The sequence below is a fragment of the Strigops habroptila genome, chromosome 11, assembly GCF_004027225.2.
Source record: "Strigops habroptila isolate Jane chromosome 11, bStrHab1.2.pri, whole genome shotgun sequence".
Lineage (NCBI taxonomy): Eukaryota > Metazoa > Chordata > Aves > Psittaciformes > Psittacidae > Strigops > Strigops habroptila.
This window is the reverse complement of record NC_046360.1, coordinates 23,658,951-23,682,958: the sequence shown is the minus strand read 5'-3', so window position 1 is coordinate 23,682,958 and position 24,008 is coordinate 23,658,951. Positions and strand designations below refer to the sequence as shown.

Here is a 24,008-nt window from a genome sequence, read left to right as displayed (position 1 = left end):
TAAAGTGTGTTTAAAACACAGAGGTGAAGGTGAATTGTTTACTTTAACCTTTGCTTTCGAACTGAGCTCCCGTGCAAGTCTCAGGGGAGCGTTGCAGCCAGTCCCTGTGACAAGACCTGTGTATTCAAGGGAGGATAGAATGCAAACAACTCTCCTGCAGTGATTTGGGTTGCAGCTCCCCAGAGCCATTCCTCTTGGTGGGTGAAAACAAGCAGGAGGTGTTCACCAGACTGCTGTGTCCTGCAACAAGTGCGAGGGAGAAAAGATGCCAAGCAAAACAGGAAGCTTTGGTTGGGGTTATAATAACTCTTTTAGGTTAGAAAAAGACAATCTGAAAGGGTTACCAGTAATTCATTGCACCCGAGTGTGTTTGGGATGTTTTTTCTAGCTGGGTCTTCAACTTGCTCTGAGCCACTCTGGGTGCTTGGATCAAAGGGGCTCCTCTGGTCAAAATACCAGGTGTGGCATTTATAATATAGAAATTATTTTATTATAGACCCCTGATCCTTAGCGCAGTGCTGGGTATCTCTTGATCTGTTGGGTGGTGCGGGCTCACAGGGTGGTTTTCAGTCTGTCCTGGATGCAAGGCCGGACGTGAGCAGTGCAGCTGGTTCTGGGACATGAGGACAGTACCTCTCCATTTCTCCTCCATAATCACCTCATTCCCAAGAGGTGCTGAAGCAGTATAATTTGTACCTGGCGACCAATTGGAACAGGCTGATGCAATGTGGGGCTAATATACAGGAGGTTTCTGGGGTGGTTCCACTGTCTTTAAGCTTCACGTGTAAGAGGGATTGGAAGTGGTTGTGTTTTACTGCAAATAAATATCTTCAGAGTGATTGCTTGTCCGAGTGCTAGCTTAACTCCCCTTCTTTCTCATCTCTTGCCACTAGTGCATCAGGAAGTGTGGAGCACCAAGTGTCCGTCATGTCTGACTGGGTGCTCCTCGGGCTGATCGCAGTGCTGGTTGTGCTGCTGCTGCTGACCGTCTTCGGCTTCGCTGTCTACTCGGGGCTCTTTACAGAGGTGGTTGTGAGTGCTGGCTCCCCACCTGTCGGCAACATCACGCTGGCCTACAAGTTCAGGGTAGGCCCCTATGGTGAATCTGGGCAGCTCTTCACGGACGGCTGCAGCATCTCTTCGAAGCTCTACTCCATCGGTGTCTACTACGACAACCCGCACACGGTAAGGTGTTCCCGGTGGGGCCTGCAAGCTCTTGTGGTCAGCGCCTGGGTTCCCAGCTCAGGATGCTCCCTGACTGTATTTCAGGCACTTTCAGCTCACCCTCTGTGGACGAGCGCTGGGATTCACAAGGTCTCCCAGATCTGTAGAGGATGCTCTGTGGGGAAAGGCACCTGAAAACAGATGGTTTCTTGGATAACACTAACTAGAAGGCATTGGTCAAGCAAAGCTTGCTAGCTTCTGATAGCTCCTGCTGAACAAGTTATCAGCAGCATAGTGGATGTGATTGTGGAGCAGAGGCCAGTGTTCATGACTCCAAGGTGATGCATTCCTTGGCAGATCCCTTGGCTGCAGGAAGTGCAGCCAAGGCTCCTTCTGGACTTGCAGCTCTGTGGTTGAAAGCAGATGGTCTCTTCAGCTTGCTCTGTCCTCATCCATATTCCTCTTGTTTGTAGTGCTCTCATGTTTTTCTGAGCTTCCCTATAGTCCTTTCATCCCCCGAGAGTTCTTACTGAAACCTCAGGTGATGTGTGCTGAGGGCTCCTGTCTGATGAAACAGTTACTCCATGATGCTCTTCAGGCTGAGAGGTGAGCAGAAAGCGCACTGCCTCATGGCTGCCAGCCAGAGCTAAGTACTTTGGTGGGTACTGTCCAGGACAAGGAGCAAATAAAAGTGCATCAGAACTTGCTGGGGGGTGAGGAGCCTGGCAGTTGATGCGAGGTGGCGTTGGGGTCTCCAGATAACAGCATGTGGGAATTTGTCTGTGGCAGACAGCCTGGCTCCCCAGTAATGCTGAGTAGCTAGTGTGACCGTGGAGGAATGCCATGGGGTGGAGAGGGACAGCAGGGTAGTTAGCAGCTCCGTGTGTGTGCTTGGGCATGTGTGCTGGGGGCTGATGTGGGTCACAGTGCTTGGGTTGATAGTTCTCACCCGGTGCTTCTGCTCTGGGGGTGACTGATCCTATTTTAGGAACCCTGTTTTGTTGCTTGGAACATGGTGCTCCCAAGGGTTGGACCTGCTTAGATGGAACTTGTCTGTGAAAACATAGTGCTGAGTGGACTGACAGGAAAATATCAGAGGCAAGAAAGCGCTGAGCTTGACAGTGCCCACCGGAGCCTGGTGCACTCAGCCACCTTGTGTCTTTGTATCTAGTGTTAAGCTGACTTACCTTTATCTTCCAGTTTTTACTTCTGGATCATTGGAGGCAAAAAGACACTCTGCAGTGCCTCTTCCTGGCCTGGGGAGGAGGGTGGTGGAGTGTGCTTTCCCCCATGGGGTGAGCTGGGCAGTGGCAGAGTTTGACTGAACACGCTTGGACACTTGTCCGCAAGAAGTGTCATGTTTGGAGTGGGTGAGGGATGGGGGCCATGGGGAGTGTGCGGTGTGCTGGAGCCCATGTGGTCCAAGTGGCCAATTCTTCTGCCACAGATTTGTGTCCTTGTGTCAAGGTTCTCATCTGGAGTTGAGAACCCTGTGCAGGGCAGTCGGTGCTGCTGGAAGGGCTCAGCATCCATGCTTGGTGCTACCCTGCTCTACGGACGTGGTGTGGACATGCCTGTGGTTGCCCTGCAGACCTTCTTTTTGGGCACTCTGTGCTCATACCTGCTGTAGCTGTGATGGCATGGGAGATGGTGTGCACTGCTGGCTCCTTGTTCCTGGAGGTTCAGCAGGGCAGGATCGGTCACCCAGGCTGCCTTTCCCCTGGGAGGAAGAGGACCTCTTCCTCCTTGTTTTCAGTGCTCTCCTGACCTTGATGAAGCACCCTGTGGCAGAGGCTGGTCTGCCCAGAGCTGGCCACCCACCACAGATGTTGACTTGTCACCAAAAATAGACCTTTTGTCATCAGGGAGCAGAACGTGCTCGCTGCCTGCTGTGTCCCCCTGTGTCCCTGGCCAAGCACTGGTGGGCTCTGCCCAGACAGCTGCCTTCAGCCTCGCTCTTGGTCGCCGGCTCCTGGGGGGTTTGGTGCCCCAGTGCTGCAGCGGGAAGGGGCTGATGACCAGCAGGTACCAGTGTGGGATTTGCTGTCCTGGCAGACTTACGGCCAAAGGAGGGTCTTGGTAGAAGAGAGGATGGGGATGCCAGAGAGCATCAGCTGTGTGCCGGGCAGAGCCCTGTGGCCTGGAGCATGTGGGCAACATCGGGGTGACACTGAGCCGTGGGGCAGCCACTGTCACCGGCATCCCCAGGGCTTCCTGCTGGCTCCTGGCTCTTAGTGTTCACACAAGGATGCTCCCTGAGTGCTGCCGAACCCCTGCCAGTGATGTTTTATGTGGTTTAATGGACAAGATTAATATTAATTTGCATGGTTTTTTTTTTTTTTCCTTTTTATTTAATATTTAGCAGCCCAGAGGACTTCTCCCACCTCTGGCAGGAACAAAAATAACTCCTCAGCAAGGACAGGATGTGGCGGGTGGATTTTTGCTCAGCTCCAGCCAACCACTTCTGCGCACATCTAGTTGTAGGCATGTGCCAGGGCCTTTTGCCTGCAATCCGCGTGTTCACATGCTCAGCGACCAGCCTGTGCCCAGGCGTTGGATGGATGAGGCCAAAAGGTTCTCTGGGTGCAAAAATGGATTTTGCTCCCATCAGCAGAGCTGCTGATTAGGTTAACTAATAATTTCCAAAGCTTCTCTGTGGGGCGCTTGGGGAAGCAGAGGCTTTGATCAGCATCTGCCCATACTAAAAGGACGAATTTGTTAGGGAAAGGCTGGTTTTAACTGGAGTGTTTCCTCCCTTCCCTTGAGATGGTCTTTGTCAGTCAGGGGAGGAGGCAAATCTGCTTTGCTGCTGTCCTTGAGAAAGCACCTGCAGGGCTGCATGCTATGAAATAGAAAGTTAAAAGGAGAATGGAGGAAGCAAATGTACCTGGCCTGAGTGGTGCTGCCTGCTCCGGCAGCTCCGGTCCTTCCATCTGCTCTGCAGGTGAACTGTCTTTGCTCAGGATGTAAATGGAGATTTCATTTCGTGTTTAAAGGAATTTAATATAGATTTGCCTTATCTCCTTGCTTCATTTGGACCTTTCCCTAGGGATGCCTTTAACTGTTGCCTCTTGCTCTCTTTGGGGTGGATCTGCTTCTCCTTCCCAGCCCCAAAGCAGCGATGCTCGGCACAGCTGTGTCTGCAGCTCCCTCTTGCAGCATAGGAGGGCAAGAGCGAGCCGTCAGGCACCAGTCCCCAGCCTGATGGATGCTGTTACTTCTGACAGGCTGTTTTCTTCCTTCCTATTTACATCTGCTGTGTTTCTCCTCCGGGATAGTTCTGCTGTGCAACATTAAAGAGTGTTTTAAAGGAAAGGGAGGGCAAGGAGTGCAGTGTGAGGTAGTTATGCTGCAGGAGGAGACGTTGCACAGGCAAAATTAGGCATGAGATTGGGGAGCACAGAGTGGGGATCCCCTTGGGGGGCGCACGAGGATGGGAAGTGGTAACATGGTGGCCTTGTGTGCACCCTCTTTCTGCCTCACATCATCCCCACAAGAGTTTTGTGATGCCAGTGCCTGCAGGGCATCCCCAAATCTGGAGAGAACATGTTTTACGTTTTGCTTGTTGTTGGGGTCCAGGATGGAAGGGGATGTGTTTCTCTTCATGCTACTACAAATAGCTTGCTGACTCTGTGCAAGTCTTCATGCCTTAGTTTTCCCACCCCTAAACCAGCTGGACTGAGTGTGCCCACGTAGGAGAGACCTGTCAGCCTCTAGATTTCTCTCTGGCCTTAGTGCTAGTCGGTCGCACCAGCACATGTGTCTGGGTGGCTGCTGGGGGCAGGCACCGGTGCAGGTTGGCCTCCTTGGGGGTGCAGTGGAGGCAATTGGGCAGGTTGTGACCAAATCTCTTTTTAGTTCCTGACAGAGTCAAAGGGATGCCCTGCACATGGGGATGGTGGTGAGCGCATCTCAGCAGTTGGGTCTCTGATGGGGGTGGGGGGTGGGGGGAGTGGGCAAGAGAGACACTTTCTGCAGTGACTCACCCGGGACAGGTTTGGGTGAGCAGCCTGGTGGGGTTTCTTTGCTGCAAGTCCCTCTGTCCTCCAAGGAGGGGAGCAGTACGTTCTGCACTGGGCTGTGAGCTAAGGCTGGGAGAGTGTGGACAGTCTGGGCTGGGGTCAGCCTTGGTTAGGAGCGGGCATCTGGTTTGGTGTGCACGATCATTGCATTTACTCTGGTTTGTGGTGGTCTCCTGCCTCCATGCTCAGCAGGTTGAGGTTTTGGCTGATGTGAAGACTCTCTCTTCTTCTGATGCTGTCTGTCTGTCCCCCTTGATCAGGTGTCTCCAGAGAAGTGCCGTTTTGCCATAGGCCGAATCCTCAGCGAGGGAGATGCAAAGCCGTCAGAAGAGCAAATCAAGCGGTTCCAGAAGTATGGCTTCAAGATTTTCTCTTTTCCTGCTCCCAGTCATGTGGTCATGGCGACCTTCCCATTCACTACGCCATTGTCCATCCATCTAGCAATTAACCGTGTCCACCCAGCCCTTGACACCTACATCAAGGTAAGCAAACGTGGCATGAAGAGCTCTGTATGTGTTCAGTGGACTGTCAGAGGCTTCTCATGCTGACAGCTGATGGTGCTGCTCTGACATGTCATGTCTTGATGTCTTCCCTTGGGCACTGCCATCAAGATCTCCTCCTTTTGCAATCTGGCAGGTATTTCCCCAGCAGGGATGTCCTCCCATTCGCTCCATAGGCGCAGGGGTGTCTTTTCTGCTGTTTTGTGTTGACAAGAAGCAAGTTCTCATCTGATGACTTGCTGCTTTCCTCTTAATGCAGAGATAAAAGCTGGTATTCCCCTTGAGTGTCTCGCTTGTTGTTAGGATCCGGCAGGCATGTGCCCCTTCGGTGTAATGCATCGTGCCATGAAAATTCTGTTTCAAGTGCCAGCCTCACCAGTGGGGCAGCTGTTTTCTGCAGGGGTGGGAGAAGTTAGAAACTTTCTGGTCTATGGGCTTAGGAAGACTGTTTCAAGCAATGCATTGAAATTTGGGGCCCTTAGTTGATGCTGGGCAGCTGTGGGTTGTGTTTGCCCTTACCCCCGAGCAGAGCAGGTGGCCATCCCCACTGATTCTGGTATTTTTGAAGCCAGCTCTGCTATCTTGCTCCAGCTGCTAGACAAGCTGCAGCAAGGGTGTTCCCAAGCAGCATGTCTGACACGGGCACCTCCAGATCCAGGCTTTCTAGAGAGTGAGGATGGTCCTGGCCAACTCGGTGATGGAGGGAAGGGATGTGACCATCCTTCCTGGTGGGGAAGATGCTGGGGAGGGGCCGGCTCTCAGCCCTTGGCTGATCTGGCTGTCGAGTTCTGCCGCTTTCATTTGTTCGTGTTGAAATGCACTATTTATAAACTTGCTTTTCCTGGCGAAACTCCCAGCCCTGTGGGGGAACCATGCGAATCCTGCAGCCTGTGCTGTGCCGCAGGATGACTACCCGGGTGCCAACCCCAGAGCTCCAGCCGGGGGCTCTTTGCCGACCCTCTTGCCTGTCCCAGCCTTAGGGAGCTGCCTGCTTGGAACCAGCAGAGATGTGTTAACACCAGCAGTGGGTGAGACCTCTGCTGCTCGTGCCCCCCTAGCGCTGGAGAGCTGGTGGAGAACAGAACCAGTTCCCCATTCTCTTTGCTCCCTCCTCTCTATGTCTCTCCCTGGAGCTGTGTTTTGGTGCGGGGCGTGTTGGCCCTGCTGCCAGACCTTCAGCGGATGTGTGGGAATGCGGGGAAGGGGCTGGCACAGGTGAGAGCATCAGGTTGGCTGCGGGAGTGCTCAGCGATGTGGGGCCGGAGCTGCCTTACTTGGGGAAAGGTCCTGGTGAGTGCATCTGTTGCATGAGAGATGGAGTTGTTGGAGCTAAAAAGGGAACCATGGGTTGTTCTGGGAGCACCTTGGCAGCGTTCAGTGGGAGCGGCTGATTTTGAATTAAAATAAAGAACTGAAATCGTATGGAAATGCAGCGCCCAGGGCCACGTGCAGAGGGAGGGGACACGTTTTGATCTCTGCCTCAGTCCCTACAGCACATGTGTTGGGGTGCGTGCATCCATCCCCAAGTCCTGCAGCAAAGTGTGGCCTCTCTGCCCATGTTAGACTGACTGTGGGGTTGCCTTGCCAGCATGGGGCAGAGGGGAGCGGGTGCTGCAGGTCCCTGCACACTGCACCGTGGGGATGCCCTGGCTTCCTCTGACGTGGTGTGGGGGTCTTTGGAGGCTGTTTGCAGCTGTGCCACCAGCATCCCTGCAGCTTCTCCCCTAGGCTGGACCACCTGCATCCCTGGGGCTCTGCTGGCACTTCCCAGGGTGGAGAGATGGGGAAGGAGGGAGGGGTGGAAACTTTCATGGAAACAGGTGACCTGTGCCCGCTTGGTGGTGGGTATGGGGGTTGCCATGGAGACAGCTTCTCCAAATAGCATCCTTCATCCCACCCCCGGTGCCCGGCTCCCTTAAGCAACCCGAGACAGCAGTGAGACAGATTTGCTTTATTTATTTATTTCATGCTGTGCCTCCTTTGAGAAGGGCGCTGTTAATAAGAGCCATGGGTCAGGCCTGCTGAGGGCTGGGTGCCCCCCACTGCCCTCCCACCCCAGAGGCAGCATGGAGGAAGCGGGTGGGATGGCAAAAGCCAGAAGGCATGAAAGGGGACTCAGTAGCAGAGATGAAATGCCAGCTCCTGTGGAGAGGAGTTAGCTGAAGTGGAGGGAGGATGCATGGCTGCCTGTCATAGGAAGGAGGTGTGGGAGAGCAAGGATGGAGAGGGAGGAGGAGGAGGCAGGGAGAGGAGTGGAATGTGGGGAGGGAGGGTGGAGAAAGCTTTGGAGATGCTGAAAAATAGGGGAGGGGAATGGGAGGAGGAGGAGAGGACTGGAGGGGACCTGTGGGGCGAAAGAGCGTCCTTTTTTGAACCCTTTTTTTTGGACCTGTTTTCAGCTTAGAAAGTTCTCTGACTTGTGAATATCACAAATGGATGCTTTTTTTCAGCAGTGGTCTTATTGCTGTGGTGTACAGATGCCTGGTGGAGATCTTGCCCTCTGCCACAGATCCCCACTTGTGGGTTTGTTCTGAGCCAGGTAACAGTGACTGCAAACACGTGCCACTGTCCCTTGATGGAGTTGTTGTTTTTTCATTAAAAATGGGAAATTGTGCCAAGTCCTACATCGTCTCTGAGTTTGAATGAATGGCAGGGATCTGGTTGATTTGTCAGTCAAGCCTGCAGTCCCCACAAAAATAAATCACATTTGCCAACAGGATCTGACAGCTGTAAACGTGTGTTGGTTGGCATTAATTATGCCAGTCTTTGCTTCCTGGTGATCTGGTCTGGTTGCAGCCATCCATTTCTTTCGCCTTGGCTCTGTTTTTGCTGACCAGCCTGTGCTTGCCCAAGTCAGCTATTTACCCATTTGAATATTGGCAGGTACAGGCTGCTGTCTCTCCTGGGACTTTGTAGCATCTCCAGCTGGCCAGAGATCACCCTTTGACATGCAGAAAGCTTGTCAGCTGGGATTTCAGCATGTTTTAAATGTGTGTTATCTGGACCTGTGAGCAATGTGTTATACCTTCTCATGGAAGAACAAACATTTCACCTGTACCCTCTGCCCATTTTGTCTGGCTTTGTCCTAACTTCATTGCAGAAATACTCACTGAACACTCCTTCCTTCGTGGTGACACCACCAAGGTTTCCCTCAGCTGACGTGGCTGGGATCTGTGCCATCCTTCAGACTGCCCTTTCATACCCAGCACCTCAGACAACTTCTTAATGTGAACAGCTTTCCATCTGTAGAGGACTGGGAACCTACACGTGGTCCTTTACAGCAGCCAAGCCTCGGTGCCCAGCACCCTTGTGAGTATGGCTGCACCATGTCCTTCCCCTCCTGCTCCCCTGACCACACTGCCATGGCTGCTGGCTTTGCTCAGATCTGTTGATCCCCCTGTTGTTATAAATGAAGGTCTGTGGAGCTGTGTTCCCATCCCAGTCGGTTTGTGCTTTAAAGACAAAACCGTGGAACGATCTTTTTGCTTGGCTGTGTCGGGCGGGCTGGGGTCAGGGGTTGACAGCTGGTAAAACATTTGCAAAGAGGGCTCAATTATTGGGATGTTTTTCCCCTTAAATTCTTTCTCCTGGCTGATCTAGTTCGTTTGTTTTGGGCTCTGTGCAAGCGGTCTGGCTGCAGTCTGAGCGTGTGTGAGACCCTGTTGCAGCAGCAGCTCCAGCCCATCAGCTGCTGCCCAGGGTTTTCCTCTGGGCATCTAGGAAGTACTAGAGAGGCTCAGCCCTGTCTGCCAGTGCTATTCCTTAACCATAGCTATGCTCATGCTCATGAACTAGTTTGGTCTCCTGTGAGCTCTGGGGACCACTGCCAAGGCCACTCATAGTTCCGTATCCATCTCCCCAAGGAGGGTGAGGAGCAGGATACCTTTATCCAGAACTTATCACCACCAATCTGGGACTTTGCTTCCCTCAATGTCTCATCATATGGGCCTTGAAGGGGTCTTCTAGATGACCTTCTCCCTCCTTGCACCAGTGGGTCACCCTGCAGAATATGGTTGTGGAGCTGGAGCTTTCTGGGAGCTGGAGCTCTCCATCTTCCTTCTTCCCTTTTCCTATGCCCCAAGGTGACCATGGGGATCAGTTTGCGAATGCTTTAGAGAGATTTGGGGTGCTGGCAAGAGACGCCTTCAGTTTTAGCAAATATGCATTTGAATATAGGTCTGTAGAGTTCCCAGGAAGGCAGGAGGTTATCTGATGCCACTGTTAAGCAATCCTCATGGATCAAACAAAAACAGGGTGAGGGGGGAAAAAAAAGCCCTTGAGAGTCATAGAGGAGTTGACATGTCTAACTCCTATTGATGGCAAAGATGAGAGCAAAGCTGACAGTGTGACAGGCTGCTGTGCTGTGGGCTGGCAGGGGCTTAGAGTAAGGATACAGACTCTGGAGAAAGTGTTTTGGGAGCCCTTGTGTCTGCATGGGCCCCAGGCTGGGCTGTAGCTTGGGTCACACGTGGCTTCTGCACTGCAGATGGACCTCGCTGGCACCTGGTGCCCACTGGTTGTGTACCTCAGGGCTGCAGCAGCGGCAGGTTGGGGCTGTGCCAGCGGTTGTCCCTCACATAGCTCTGGTGTGGTGTAGCCACAGACTGGTGACATCTCCAGTGGGGTGGGGATGTGGCTGATGATGGGAAGCCCTGGGAAGGGGTGGATGCTTGGGGTGGTTGGTGCAGAGACTCCTGGTGGAGGGTGAGAGTGTTTCCCTTTCCAAATTTTTTTTTTTCCCCTCAATTTTGTAGGGTTTTTTTTACCTCGGCTGGTCTGACTCAGAGCAGGGAATTGATGACAAGCCACCTCCCTGGTGTTGCCCACTCGTGATAGCCAGCCAGCAGCAGGGTTTGGAAATGAGGGGGAAGGAACAAGACCCATCCTACTTGTTTTTCCCTCTTAGAAACAAAATCCAACTGAAATGCGGCTCTGGCTTGGTTTATCCCATGACCAAGGAAGCTCTCAACGGTGTTGTCTTCATTGCCTGTCACTCATGTCCATGAGTGCTACATAGTGGATTGAATTCTCTCTTCTCCCTTAGGAACCCTGTGGAAGTGTTGGCTGTTTACAGTCTGCTCCTCCAAAGGACAGTGGAGCACAGCCTGGTGCTGGCAGCATCTCCCTGCAGCCAGAGAAACTGAGGCACAGGGGATGTCACATCCAGTCTGCCACATGCTGCTGAGGTCTGGTCTTCCACCACTGCTCATGGCCACAGGAAAAAAAGAAGGGAGAGCAGAAAAGGACAGTGTCAGAGGTGGCTTTGGGCAATTGTTTCTGGTTGCCTGGGGGCTGGTGAGCACTGGGGAATGTGATGGTATGCACTGAGTATGTCACACTCCCTCCTCTCGCTTAGGCTTTACACACTCTGTTTCTGCTGCCAGTAAAAGAGGTGATGTAAGCAGATAAGATTTTGGCCTTATTTTAGAGGAAGACATTTTAAGGATGGGGGTCCCAGCAAGCTAAAAGTCTCTCCCTACTTGTCCCCTGGTTGATGTAGAGGATGGGTTTCGGAGTAGCTTGGCCAGCAGTGTTGGAGGACACCCGTGGCTGGTGTGTGTTCTCTGCCAGGAGCCAGTGAAGCTCTTGATCTTGGGCTTGGCAGGGGGAGCAGGCAAGGGGCGGGCACAACACTGCTTCAGCCTGAACCTCTCTGGAAGGTGACATGCAACTGCAGGGACCAGAGAAGGGACCCCGAGGTGTCTCTGCGTGGGCTTGGTGCCTGCACAGACACATTCATCTCCCGTTGACCTGCACTGACAGCTGGTTTTCAGCAGTCTCTCTCCAGCAAGGCTGCCTGCTCGCTGCTGGTTGGCAACCCCCAGCTGCGTGTCACATCACATCAGTTTGCATGTTTGCGGTGACGTCTACTTATTAAATATTTTCAGCAACAAAACCCTCTGAAGAAGTTTCAGTCCTGTGAATGCAAGTGACCTCGCAGTGCATGGAGGGAAGGGCAGGATGCCCACAAGGTCAGGATGGGAGCAGAGCCAGGTGGAAGGGATTTTTGATGGGCTGTGGTGTTTAGCTCCATAGGGACTTTTGGACCCAGGTTGGGGTTGGCTCATGCAGCAGAGCGGGTCCGTTTAACCTGTGTCTGCAGGGAATCGTGCTCCTCCTGCGCTGCTAATGGAACATATGGGGATCCAGGGCTCTGCGTCATGTCTCCTGCCACTCACAGCAGGCATTCCCGCTTTCCCACTTCTCTGGAGGAATTTGGCAGGCCCAGGCCACTACTCATCTGCTGTCAGTTTTTCCCTGGTCCTTGGGGGTGGGCAGTGACTTAGCACTGGCCATGCTTCATGCTCAGTGCTCAGCTGCCCTGATGTAGCTGGACTTGTGCTGGATATGCCAGTGTGTGCTGGTCGGTGTGTGTGCTACCTGCTGCTCTGCTGCCCTGTGCTTCCAAGCACCTTCCCTCTTGCAAGCACACGGCTTCTGTTTCAGCTCTGCTGTTCAGCTGCATGGGGGTAGGTGTAAAACCACAGCTCTGGCGGCAGCCCTGATTTGAGCAGAAAAGAGGTTTTCTGACCGGCTTTGAGCTTCGGTAGTTACAAAGGCTCCTTCCCTGCCTCTGCAGCTTCTTTCATGTGTGAAATCACCAGGTTTTTCCCCAACGTCTTGTTGACTCTGCGCAAGTGTCTGCGCCAGCAGCAGACAGAGCAGTTCCTATCCCAGGGAAGTGGCTGGTGTGGGAGGCAGGCTTCCAGCCACCGTGGCCTCCCCGGTTCTAATTGTGATCAGAGATTGGGAACAGCCCAGGTAGGAAGGGACCTGGAAAGATCATCTGGTCCAACCCTTCATGGGAAAGGGAGTCTGGATGAGGTTATCTAGCACCCAATTGCATCCTGAAAGCCTCTGGCAATGGGACCTCCACCCTGGGGAGGCTGTTCCAGCTGGCAGCTCAGTCCTGGGTCTCTGCCATCGTGGGTGCTTTCCTGTGACATCCAGCATTTTGATCCTATTACCATCCCAGCTCCCTTTCCAGGAGCATTTCCAAAGGCAGCTCCTGGAAGGAGAGAAAGCTTCAAGCGCCTACCTTCCCATGCATGCCAAACCGTGCGGGCATTCCCAATGGCTCAACGGCTAAAAGCCTGGCTCAGTGCTGTCTGCCAGCCAGGGGTCCTGTCCTCCCTCCCGGGAGGGAGCAAAAAGCCACCTTGCTCTCCCAGCCTCCGCTCTGGAAAGCTGGGCTTTGCAACCCCATAACAACTTACCCAACCTTGCAAAATTGTCAGAGATGAATCTGCTCAGGCACAAAGACTTGCTTTCCCTTTGCCTTTGCAGCGAGGATTAATGATCACTGAGGAAGCCAGGCTTATTTCGTATGGCTGTCCGAGGGAGAGAGAGGCCCAAAATGGTTTGCCTTGGGCAAGGAGGGAGAGTAAAATACTACAGTGCTTTTCTGTCAGATCTCTTTGTTGACTCAATCTGTACGTGTGCTCTTCCCGAATGTACTTATAGAGAATCCCAGAGGATGCAGCTGGCTCAAAAGGTTTTTTTTCTTTGTCATGTGTTGGAGATGGGTCCAGTGCTCTCAAGCAGAGACACCGTCCCGAACCTTGGGGTCTTCCCTCTTTGCCAGCCAGTCAATTAATATGAGGATGAGACTGATCTTCCTCTTTGCAATTATTTTAGCAGGGTCCTAATGAGATTTTTCTGAGCTGGTCCTTCCCCATAGCCCTTTGAGCCAGACCTTACCAGCTGCACTGGGCTTGAGAAACAGCAAAATGAACCTGATTAAATGCGAAACAGCTTCTTAGAAACACTGCTCTTTTCCAGCAAGTGCTGCTGGCCCAGTTTCCCTGGCTGTGAAGCTCCCACTTTGAAACCTGTGGAGCAGGGAGATAATACATTTGAAAGCAGTGGCATTTTTACCTCCAGAAAAAAGACCATTGTGCTATGACTAACTTGCACTTTTTCGATTCTAGTTAGATATAAAATGGTAGGAAAGGCCCCGCTTTAGGGAGGGCAGAACGAAAACATAACATTTCTCTTCTGCACTGAGTCAAAATATGGATGGATGAGTTGCGAGGTTGGGTGATGATCAGATCACAGGGATGAAAGAACAAAATTGGTTCTTGCTCCTTCCTGTGCCAAGGGCTTATATGCCGTAGGTGAGGTACAGGCTTTGGGGCTGTACCAATGGCTGGAGCACCGGCGAGGCAGCCGAACCCAGCTGTTTGCTCTGAAGCAGGGAGTCCCTCAGGGTCTCCTCTTTTGACAGGGGTATATATATTAAAAAAAAAAAAAAGAACCCTGCTGTCTGCCTGCCTGCAGCAGCTGCTGCCCTTCGGATGCTGTTCAAGATGATGCTGCTGTGCACTGGCGGCCTTGGGCAGAGGCAGCAGGATGGAGGTGTCCTGAGCTACCAGTCCTGTGACCATGGCAGGTGTGGAGGTCTGCGGAGCTGCTAGCATCCTGGGGAGGCTTTCATGGGCTCAGCATGTGGTTTTCTTCTGGTCATGCTGCTGCCTGGTGGCCGTCACTCTGCCTGCCCCTGTAGGGACCCACAGCCTTTGCAGAGCGGGCGCCAGGTATGGAGAGGTACAATGGTTTGGTGCAGGCCTATGTACAACTGGTACATCCCATCCTGCTTTGAGGAGCAAACACCTGCTGCTGAACCCTGTTGTCCTGACAGGCTGCAGAAAATCATGCTGCCAAATCCTGGCCCTCTTGAACTCCTCCGGATTTACCAGACTGGGTTCATCTTTGTGATCTCCTGCTGCCTCTGCCATTGCAGGGCTCCAGAGCAGCTTGTAGCCTGGTCTGTGAGCTCCTTGAAAGAGGAAGGTCAAGCTGTGCTTAATTCTTGACTTGCTGGCTTTTGGAGAGTGCCTGAGAGCCCTCAGCTCCAGGACTCGTTTTGTCCCATTTCTCTTCCAGCATGTGGCAGCTTATTCCAGCCTCTGTTCAGCCAAACTGGGGAAAATCAGAGCCTTTAATAGAAACATTAGCAGATGTAACTCCAGCACTCATGCCTTGGAGCTGGCAGGGATGACTCCAGGTTAGAACTGCCCCAAGGCAGCCAATGGAGGTCTGCAGCCTGATGGGGATGTCCAAGCTTTCTGTGCTGCTTCCCCTACACCATCCTGGGTAAGCTGCAAGCCATGGCAAACCTCTTTGCCTTTATGGCCAGCAGGCTGTGTGGGTAGTCATCTGTCACCTCTCCTCTTCACCTGATCACATAGGAGTGAGAAAAGGCATTTGTTCACTGCTGTCAGACCACAGTGGGCAGAGGAGGCAGCAGCCCCCTGGGGACCAGCTCAGGGATGAGTCAGTATTTGTCCTCTGTCCCCTTGAGCTGGCTTCTCTCACAATCTGGTGCAGTGTCTGGCGTTGGTAAGAGACTAAAGGTACCTATTACCCTCAAGAGTGGATGAGCACCTGATAGACCAGTGCCTCCAGGTGTGCTAAGTCAGCATCCCATTTCTTTGTCCCCAGCCCACCTGACTTTCCTGGTCTCCTTGATGCTCTGGTGAGTGTGAGGACATGGAGGCTCACACCTGACTTAAGTAGATGCATTTCTGCTGGGTCTGTTGGAGATACATTCTCCCTTAGGTAGGGTCCCTCTGCCCTGCCAAGGCTGGTAGGACAGCTGGGGCTGTAATGTGAACTAGGATGTGCCTCCATCCTGGAGGAGAGGAACAAATGTGAAAGGTGATGATGAAGAGCCACCTCTTCTTCTGGGTAGCAGGGAGAAACTAGGAAGAGGTTTCTGTGCTCACTTGGAGCAGAGCCTAGGAACAGCTTTTGGGACAGGTTCAGATTCCCATGGCCACTGTGTCCACTTTCTCCAAAGCTCACCTTTTACAGGGGTTCAAAATACAGATCTCCTGGCCTGTGTGCAGAGGGGGAGCTGAGGGAGGTTTTATGAGGCTTTCAGGATTGTGAGAGCAGCCCAGCAGCAGCAGAGAGCCTGAGCTCTATTCCAGCTTGCACCAAGGCAGCATCCAAAGGGTAGCCAGTCACTCCACGGGAGCTGGGAGTCCTGAGGCAGCACAGAGAGGGAAGGGACTCACAGCCAGCCTCCTCTTGCGCTGGGACAGTAAAACAGGACACTGGGTCCATGAAATGGAGCCACTGGTGGGGCTCAGGGTGTGTTTGTCTTCCAGGTCACTGACATCTGGATTTTGCACATCTACATTTTGCATGGCTGCGTTCCTCTAAAGCTCAGCAAGGCTCTGCCGGTCTGAGGCTGAACTCCAAATTAAATGGCACCAAACAGTGTGGCTTTACATTTCGAGGGGTCTGAGGGAGCAGGAGGATACTGGGAGTTTCTGGTGCTGTGGAGTAATTGGCGTGATTATTTTTTGGCGGCTTGTACGATGACCGCCAGGTGCTTGCTCCACAGATGGATGGTTTTACTTGTTTCTCTTCTGCTAATGTGAGGAATGATAATGATGCCGCAGGGATGAAGGGGGTGATGGAGCTGAGTGCAGCAGGGAGAGCAGGTTAGTAACCACTCTGCATCCCTGACTCTGGTTGCTTATCACAGTGACAACTTGTGGATGGGCACATCACAGGACCCCTGGAAACTTCTGCATCTGTCCCTCCTGCCTTCCACACACCACGAACCAGAAGATTTCTCTGTAAAGCTGTTAGTGTTCATTTCCCTTATCTTTGCAGCTCTACGAGGTGGATCCTAAGGCAAAAGTGCTGGTGAAGGTCAAGGGCAGACCTTTAAGGCAGCTGGGAGAGAGGTTGGTCTGGGAGTCCCTGTCCCAGTGTGGTGCTGGGGGCTGTTGCCTTTCAGATAAAACCCAAAGGGGTGTCTTCGCCCACAGGGGATGAAGAGGATGTGCTGTGGCTGTTCACAGAGTGGGCCTGTCCACAGCTGCCTGCCAGCTTCATGCATTTGCTGATGGGCTCTGTTCGCTCTCCATGGGATTGTAAGGCACCCCAGGAAGGCTGGAGGGAGGGAAACCATGGCCTCGTTCCCACTGTGGGCACTGGCATTTTCTCCCTGCCACTGGATGGCTGGTTGGCTCCTCTGGTTTTTATTCCTGCTGGGAGCTGGTGGCAGCTCCTTGACATGCAGAAAGGTAGATATCTATCATCTGCTGTGGCCAGCTGCTCTGCTTTTCATGCTGTGCAGATTCACAGCTTGGGGTAACGTCCGCCCTGCAGTACAGTAACCAGACCGTGAGTTGGCAGAAGCTTATCAAGAGGTCAGTGTTGGAGAAAGACTTGCTGTGGTACTTCTCTAATGAGCAGTTCAGGAGATGAGCAAAGCAGAAGCGGCTGCTGTGGCTTCAGGAGATGTCTGATGCTGTGGGCTTGCAGCAGAGGAGTGCAGCCATCGGCCCCTCTGTTCTTGCATCCTCCTTCTCTCGTGTGCATCTCTCAGTGCCATGTTCGCTTGTCCCTCCCTTGCTCGGTTCCTGCCTCTCTGAGAAGGCCCTGTCTGTATCTCCCGTCAGTTCTTTTGCAAAGCTGTGTCTCCCAGTGGGGGCTGTGCCATGGGGCACAGCATTGGCGCAGCTCTGGCTTTGTGCTGTGCCATGGGGCACAGCACCAACATCCAAACCCCTCCTCTAGCTAGCCTGGACCCAGCTGCTTTCCTGGGACAGGACTAAAGTGGTGCAGGGCAGAGTCTGCTCCCTGCCCATGATGAGCTGCAGCTGCTTGGGGAAGGGCAGATGGGAACAGAGATGCAGAGGTGCTTCCCCAAAGTCCTCTCCATCCTCCAGGTATTATGAGGGAGGGCACCATGGTGCTGGGAAGAGGAGGGGTGTCCTCTGAGTCTTGAGGGACATTGATGAGGATCTGGGGCAGCTCTGGTGACTGCAGCATTGGCTGATGTGCTGCTGTTGATGATGTTACGCAGGGCTGCGCATGGTTTGAGGTACCCAGGAGCGCAGAGCAGTGGTGGAGATGGGGAGATGGCTCCCTGACAGGGAAAGACCTGGAAAGCTGAGTGGCGGTGTGTATCTGGAGCTTACCCAGCTCATGCAGCACCTCTGCGCAGAGGACCTGGAAAGCATCTGGCTTATGGAAGGGCAGAGTCAGGTTGGGCTCCGTCCTTGCCTAATTCGCTTTGATTTCATCTCCTTATTGATCTGCACAGTCAAGCTCACAATCCTGTGCTGTTAGAGGAGCAGTCACCAGACTGCAAAGGTTGCTGAAAGCAGATGCTCCTGTCCCCTGCTGCCTCTGTTGCCAGCAGAAGAGCCTGGCTTTGGAGGTGCTCGGCTCATGCCCCCGTCGGCACTGCCAGCCATCGCCTCCCCGGCGCACCGCAGCGCCGTGCTTGGCGGGCGTGCTCCTCTCCAGGCTAAGGAAATGAGCCCCCTGGGACCCTGTGTTGGGGTCCCTGCTGGGCTGAGGAGGAGGAGATGAGGGCTGCAGAGGAAAGGCCCAGCCCCACCTTGGCTCCCCATGTCTGCTCTGCCAGAGGTGGCTGGAAAGGTGGGGCTCGAGGACATCTGGAGCCTCAGGAGCTGTCCCGAGGTTCCTGATGAATTTGCCTGGTGCTGCTTCTTCACTTCCCTTACCTGTTCCTTGCCTCTGCCTGTGTTTCCACGTCCTCCCGCATTGCAGGCACCCTGCCCATCTTTTTGCCTTTTGCTTTCTGCCCGCCAGCACTGTTAGTTTGCTCTGGGGATTTCCTCGGGCGAATCGTTACTGCCGGCGGTGTGCGGTGGCTGGAGGCTCCGGGGCTTCGTTAGCCAAGCTTACCGGTGGGAGTCATCACCACACTGTGGCTCACCAGGGTTGCTGGCTCTTTGCCCTTTGCCTTGCTGCGCTTTTTGGGGTAGAGGTGCAAGCTCTTGGACATGGGGGTTTGAAGGCAGCTTTCCTGGAAGCCTGCAGGGAACTGCCTCTTGTTCATTTACAAAGATTCAGAAAGGTGCTTGTCCTGGGCTCTGGCTTGGTTTTAAAACACGGGGATGTCTGTTCCCAGGAAAGGGAAGGAGGAGCAGTGAACCAAGGGCAAACAGTGGCCTATGGGTGAGTGTCCTGCAGTGGAGAGCCTGGGAAATATCCCTGTCACCTGAGGCAAGCCTTGGCCTCCCTACTCAGGAGGACACAAAGCCTTTCTCCACTGTGGCTCCGCTTAGCCGATAGCTTGGAAGATCCTTCTGTCCTGGAAACTTGCTTTCTGCCATTAGATTTGCTGATATGCTGTACTGGAGGCATGCTGATGGATGTCGTGATCATCTTATCCATTCCTCCTCAGCAAACCAGGCTGAAAACCTGCTTAGTCGTCCTCTGTGGTGGCCTTCCTTGCCTTTCAAATGAGGGCAATAAGCCCAACACTAAATCCCTGTTGGTGGGATGGGAAGGACTATTTTGTATGGGAATCAGGCAGTTGCATCCCAGCTTTGCTCCAGGCTACTGGTGGCTTTATCTGTGCAAGTTCAGCAAGGTTGGGTTCTTCAGCTTCTCTTCTCAACTTTCTCAGCTGTGAAGGGATGGTGTGAGGCTGAGTTTAGCTCATCATGAAATATATTCCAAGCAGCCTGGGAGCTGGGGGCGTTGCAGAAAGACAAGGTTGTACAAGGAGGTAGGAAAGGACAGGGGGCTATTTATTCCACTGTGCCATTTTCTTCCTGGGGGCATTAATGTGACACATGTCCTGAGTTTGTTCTGGTGACAAACAAGCTGTGGAAGAGCAGCTGGAGATGCCCATGATCCTGGGAGGATGGCTTGTGGAGCCAAAGAACAAGAGGAAAGGGCTAAGACTGGGGGGGGGGGGGCAAGATCTCCCATGTGCTGAGGGCACCAGGCACTCCTGCTCTGTCTTTGTTGCTTTGATTTTGCCACACAAGGGTTTCGTCACAGGACCCGTTACTGGTGAGGATGTGTGTGAGAAGGTTGGGAATGACAAGCCTCCACTGGATGTCCCTGTTGCGGAAGGGCAAGTACTCAAGCAAGTGGTGGCCTGGAGAAAAAGCCATCAAGGTGGGTTGGGAATATCCACCTGGATGAGGAGCCCTCCAGGCTCTCAGCTGTGAGTTAGCCATGGAAGATCTTCCATCACAAGAAACAACCTGTTGGTGGTTGACTTAGAGGGAAGTTGTACTCCATTTTAGGGCTTACTTTCCTTGCAAGCAGCCTAACGAAGACCCATGTTTTGAAGAGGTTCTTTTTATCTGCATGATGCCTCATGTAGGGTGGGAGGCTGCAGTGTGGTGGGCTGCCTGACCAAGGTGGGATGGACAGGAGAACATCGTGGGTGATGATTGCTTTCCTGAAAGGCCCTCCCTTGAAAGAGGCAGAGAAATTGCTATAGCTGCTGCTCCTGGCAGCCTCGCTGAGGCAACAGAGCAGGCAAAGCGATTTAGCATCGCTCCAGTCATCCATGATGGCAGAGATCATTGCATCAATCTCTTCAGCTGTGCGATTAATGCTGAAGAAGCATCCCCCGAGGGCTGAAGGAGAGCGTTGGTCCCTGGAGACCCGCACTCCAAAGCAGAGACAGCTCTCTCCAGCTGCAGTCCTGCTCTCATGCAGTCTTATCCACCTCCTTTTGTGCATGGCTGTTGATCCACACCATGGAGATCCTAGGGACAGGGACAGAAACCCAGAGATGGTTCCTCAGGGGAAGAGAGATTATGTGGATTTACATGGATTTTTTGTCTTTTAATGAAAATCCAGTGCTCGAGCTTTTTGGAGTGGTTGAAACCAAAGTCCCATTCAGAGAGCTGGTGCGTGGCAGTGATGGGGAAGGAGGAAGAGAGGAAAGGATGCGTTTGGGGTCAGGTAGGAGGAAGAGTGTGAGAATATATCGTAGAGCTCCGGGAAGCTGGTGAGAACCATCTCCCCAGCTGGCTTTGCTTACCCATGGTGGGTACAGGAGCAAGGCAGAATTGGAGATGTGGAAAGCACAGAATTTTTAGGAAAATTAATGTTTTTTTGTAATGCAAAAGTTTGCTTCAGTTCTGAAAGTCTCTGCTTCAGGACTAATTACTAACAAATAACCGTGACACCAGGGGGGAACCAAGCCCCATGAATTGTGTGTTTGCACCATCTGCTCCTTTTTCTGCAGGTGGTGTTCCCGTAGTTGGGAGCAGTAAAATATGTCCCTGGAAGTACATGGATTAACATACCTGAGCATGTCCGGGCTGGCAGCCTTGTCCAGGGCTTGTCCTTCCCCCACACTGGAGGCTTTGGCTGCCCCTGGCTGCTTGCTGGAAGGTTTTCTTTTGCTGAGACTTGCTGTCCGCCTCATCTCTGAAGATGGGGAATGCTCCTGAATGTGCCACAGGCTTTCTATTGCAGCTCAAGTGGGTGCTGGAATGGGAGGAGGCCTGGAGCGCGTCTGTGCCTGTAGTGAGACAGGGCTGGAGCTTAGACCCTTTTGCTGGAGAGCAGGAAGGATTCTCCATCTCAGGGAGGAGAAAAGTGTTCATGACTCTCACAGCAGCTTCCAGCAGCAACCTGGGAACCTGCGCCTGGTCCCCATCAGCCTTTTCAGGGCATTCCCTTACCCACCAACCCACCTGGGCTCGTTCCTTCACCTCTTGGTTTGGCTGTCCTGACAGCTCCCACAGCTCTGCCAGGGTGGGAGCAGCCAGGCGGTCGGGCCTGGGGAGTGCAGGCAGGCAGGAAAGGTGTAAATTGCATGGCGGGCTGCCTTCACCAAGGTGAAAATGAAAAACTCTCCAGCTGTCTCCCAGCCTGGCATTTCACAGCTCCCACGGCCCAAATGCACTCCCTCTCACCGCTGTGGAGGGGATCTGGGGGCTGCTTTTCACCCGCCTGTCCTGCAGCCACAGTGCTGCCATGGTGACAGAGCAGTGTCCTGGTTGCAGGCAGGATGGGGCCCGCTGTGGCAAGCAGGCAATGTGCTGGTGCGGAGGGCAGGGGTGGATGTTGATGGGTGCTGGAGGTGCTAATTGCCAGGCGCTGTATTTTGCTATCTAGAGGATTTGCTATCTTTTGGTGAGACTGTTTGCTGTTGCTGTAGTGTTGGTGCATTTTTCCTGCTGGCTGACGGAAACAGCCTTTTCTTGATTGCAGTAATATCACCTTCTGTTTCTGAAACACCTCGCAGCCCAGAGGATTTGAAAGTAAAGTGCACGCGTGTGGGAGCAGTCTCACCACCTCTGAAATGTGAGTTTCTCCAGTCTGGGAAGCAGCAGCTGTTTTGCAGCCCTTGGCAGCCTGGTGTTCATGGCTGTGCCGTGTGCTGGAGCTGGTTCCGAGTCACGGCCGTGCCAGCATGCAGGGCTTGTGGGCTCCACATGCACCCTGCTTGAGCTGTGAGCTGAGGTGTTGGGATTTCCTTGACGCTTGAGGTGTTACTGGTGTAAAGCACATCTGCCTTCCTCTCCCTCCAAAGCTTGTCCTCCCTTCTGCCCAAACTATCTCTGGACCCGGTGGTTCCTCCTCAGCGACTGCCTGGCTCCTGCCCCTCGGTGAGCAGCCGCAGGCAGCCAGACTTCATCCCTGTCTCCCGTGGTCAGGCTGTGGCTCGGCAGGGAGGACCAGAATCACAGAAGGAGTTGGATTCAAGGGACCTTCAAAGATCATACAGCCCAAACCCCCTGCCCTGGGCAGGGACATCGTTCAGTAGACCTGGTTGCTTGAAGCCCCATCCAACCTAACCTTGAATGCTTCCAGTGATGGGGCATCCACAGCTTCTCTGGGCAACCTAGTCCAGTGTCTCACCATCCTCATCACAAGGTATTTCTTCCCTATGTGCAATCTAAACCCACCCTCTTTCGGTTTAAAACCATTGCTCCTGTCACTGCAGGCCCTTCTAAAATCTCCATCTCCTGCAAGCCCTCTTTGTGTATTGAAAGGCTGCAATAAGCTCTCCCTGGAGCCTTCTCTTCTTCAGGCTGAATAACCCCAACTCTCTCAGCCTTCCTCTATAGCAGAGGTGTTCCAGCTCTTGGACCATTTCCATGGCCTCCTCTGGACCTGCTCTGACAGCTTCACAACTGTCTTGTGCTGGGGACCCCAAACCTGTGGGGTTTCACAAGAGCAGAGCAGAGAGGGAGCATCCCCTCCCTCAACCTGCTGGCCACACTGCTTGTGGTGCAGAGCAGGAGACACTTGGCTTTCTGGGCTGCAAATCCACATTGAAACTGAGTTTGAAATCGGGGGGGAAGAGGTGCCTTTATGTTTTTTTGCTTTCATCAGCTCAGACCTAGGACCAAAGTGGTGTTTAACCTCAAGCTGCTGTCTGGGCAGGGAGGAATGGAAACAGGGACACCACCAGTGGGATGGCCCAGTAAGGAGTCTGTCCCCTGGCTGAACTGGGAGAGTGCAGAAGGGTGCTGTGTGCTGTGCAAACTGAATTGCAAAGCCTCTCTGCACTACCTAGCGCCCGTGTTCTAAGATAAGCGGGGATGACACACCGAGTGTGGAGCGTGTGAGGAAGTGAGGAGGATGTGGCACACAGTGTGCTCCCTCTGGGCCTAGCTGGTGGCTCAGTTTCAGCTCTTAATTTTAGCAACTGATTTTAGGGCCCTTCGGCTCCACACAGTTTTGTTGTTTCTTTAAAATCCCTTGGAGTGAAGCATTCGACCCCTTTACCGGGAGGAGGAGAGGATGGATGCCTCTGGCTGGAAGCAAGATGTGGGGGAGTCATGTTGTCTGAGCAGGCAGGAGGTGCTGGTGGGTTCCCTGGGGGTCCCCCACAGGCAGCACAGGCGAGAGGAGGTTCATGGCAGTGAGGGTGTGACGATGCTCTGGCTGGCTGCTGGGGGGATGCTGGTGAGACGCTTGGTGAACAGCAACCTCCAGCAACGGGCACAAGCCCCCTGTGTGTTCCTTCTGGTGCGGCAGCAGAATAAATGGAGGCAGGGAGCCCTGGTGCAGCAGGGATGTCCCTTAGCACCCTCCATGCTCCCCCAGAGCAGGACCCAGACACCCCTCTGCATCACCCATGTTTAACAAATTGTACTTGAGGCTGCCAGTTCAATTCAGTAGCAGGGTGGACCTGACTGTAATGCAGTGGTGGGCTGACCCTGCTCTCCAGCTGCCTAGAGAAAATCTGCTTGTGTGGCTTATGTCCTCCAGCATCACAGGATGAGGATGGAGCCAGCCCCGTGTGCCTGCCACCCTTCTGCTTCACTGCAATGGCAGTGGCACATCCCATTGCCATAAAGGCAGAGGCAAGTGGCAGCAATAAGCATGTTGTGCCAAACTGATGTTCATATGCCCGTGGTAAACAACCCACAGTTTCTCTTTGAGTCTGGGTCCCCTCCTGGAGCAGGCTTGGGCCATGTGCTCATCAGTTCCCTCTGGGAAGTTGTTCTCTCAACTGGAACTGTGCAGAGAGAAGTTGAGGCTTAGGCTGGATCCTGCACCACTGCTTTCCTGGTGGCTGGCATGCTCCAGCCAGCCACAGCTTTTCAGCAGC

General features: G+C 53.3%; 1 protein-coding gene across 5 annotated transcripts in view; it reads left to right on the top strand.

Moving 5' to 3' along the window:
* Positions 1–24,008, top strand: part of TEX264 (testis expressed 264, ER-phagy receptor) — a 49,828-nt gene that overhangs the window by 14,117 nt on the left and 11,703 nt on the right. For all 5 annotated transcript variants that reach the window (XM_030501382.1, XM_030501384.1, XM_030501385.1 and 2 more), the window contains 2 exons: positions 894–1,185; positions 5,447–5,668. In XM_030501382.1, the coding sequence (XP_030357242.1) occupies positions 928–1,185; positions 5,447–5,668 (480 nt within the window). In that variant the 5' untranslated portion in view covers positions 894–927. The remainder of the gene's footprint in view (positions 1–893; positions 1,186–5,446; positions 5,669–24,008) is intronic.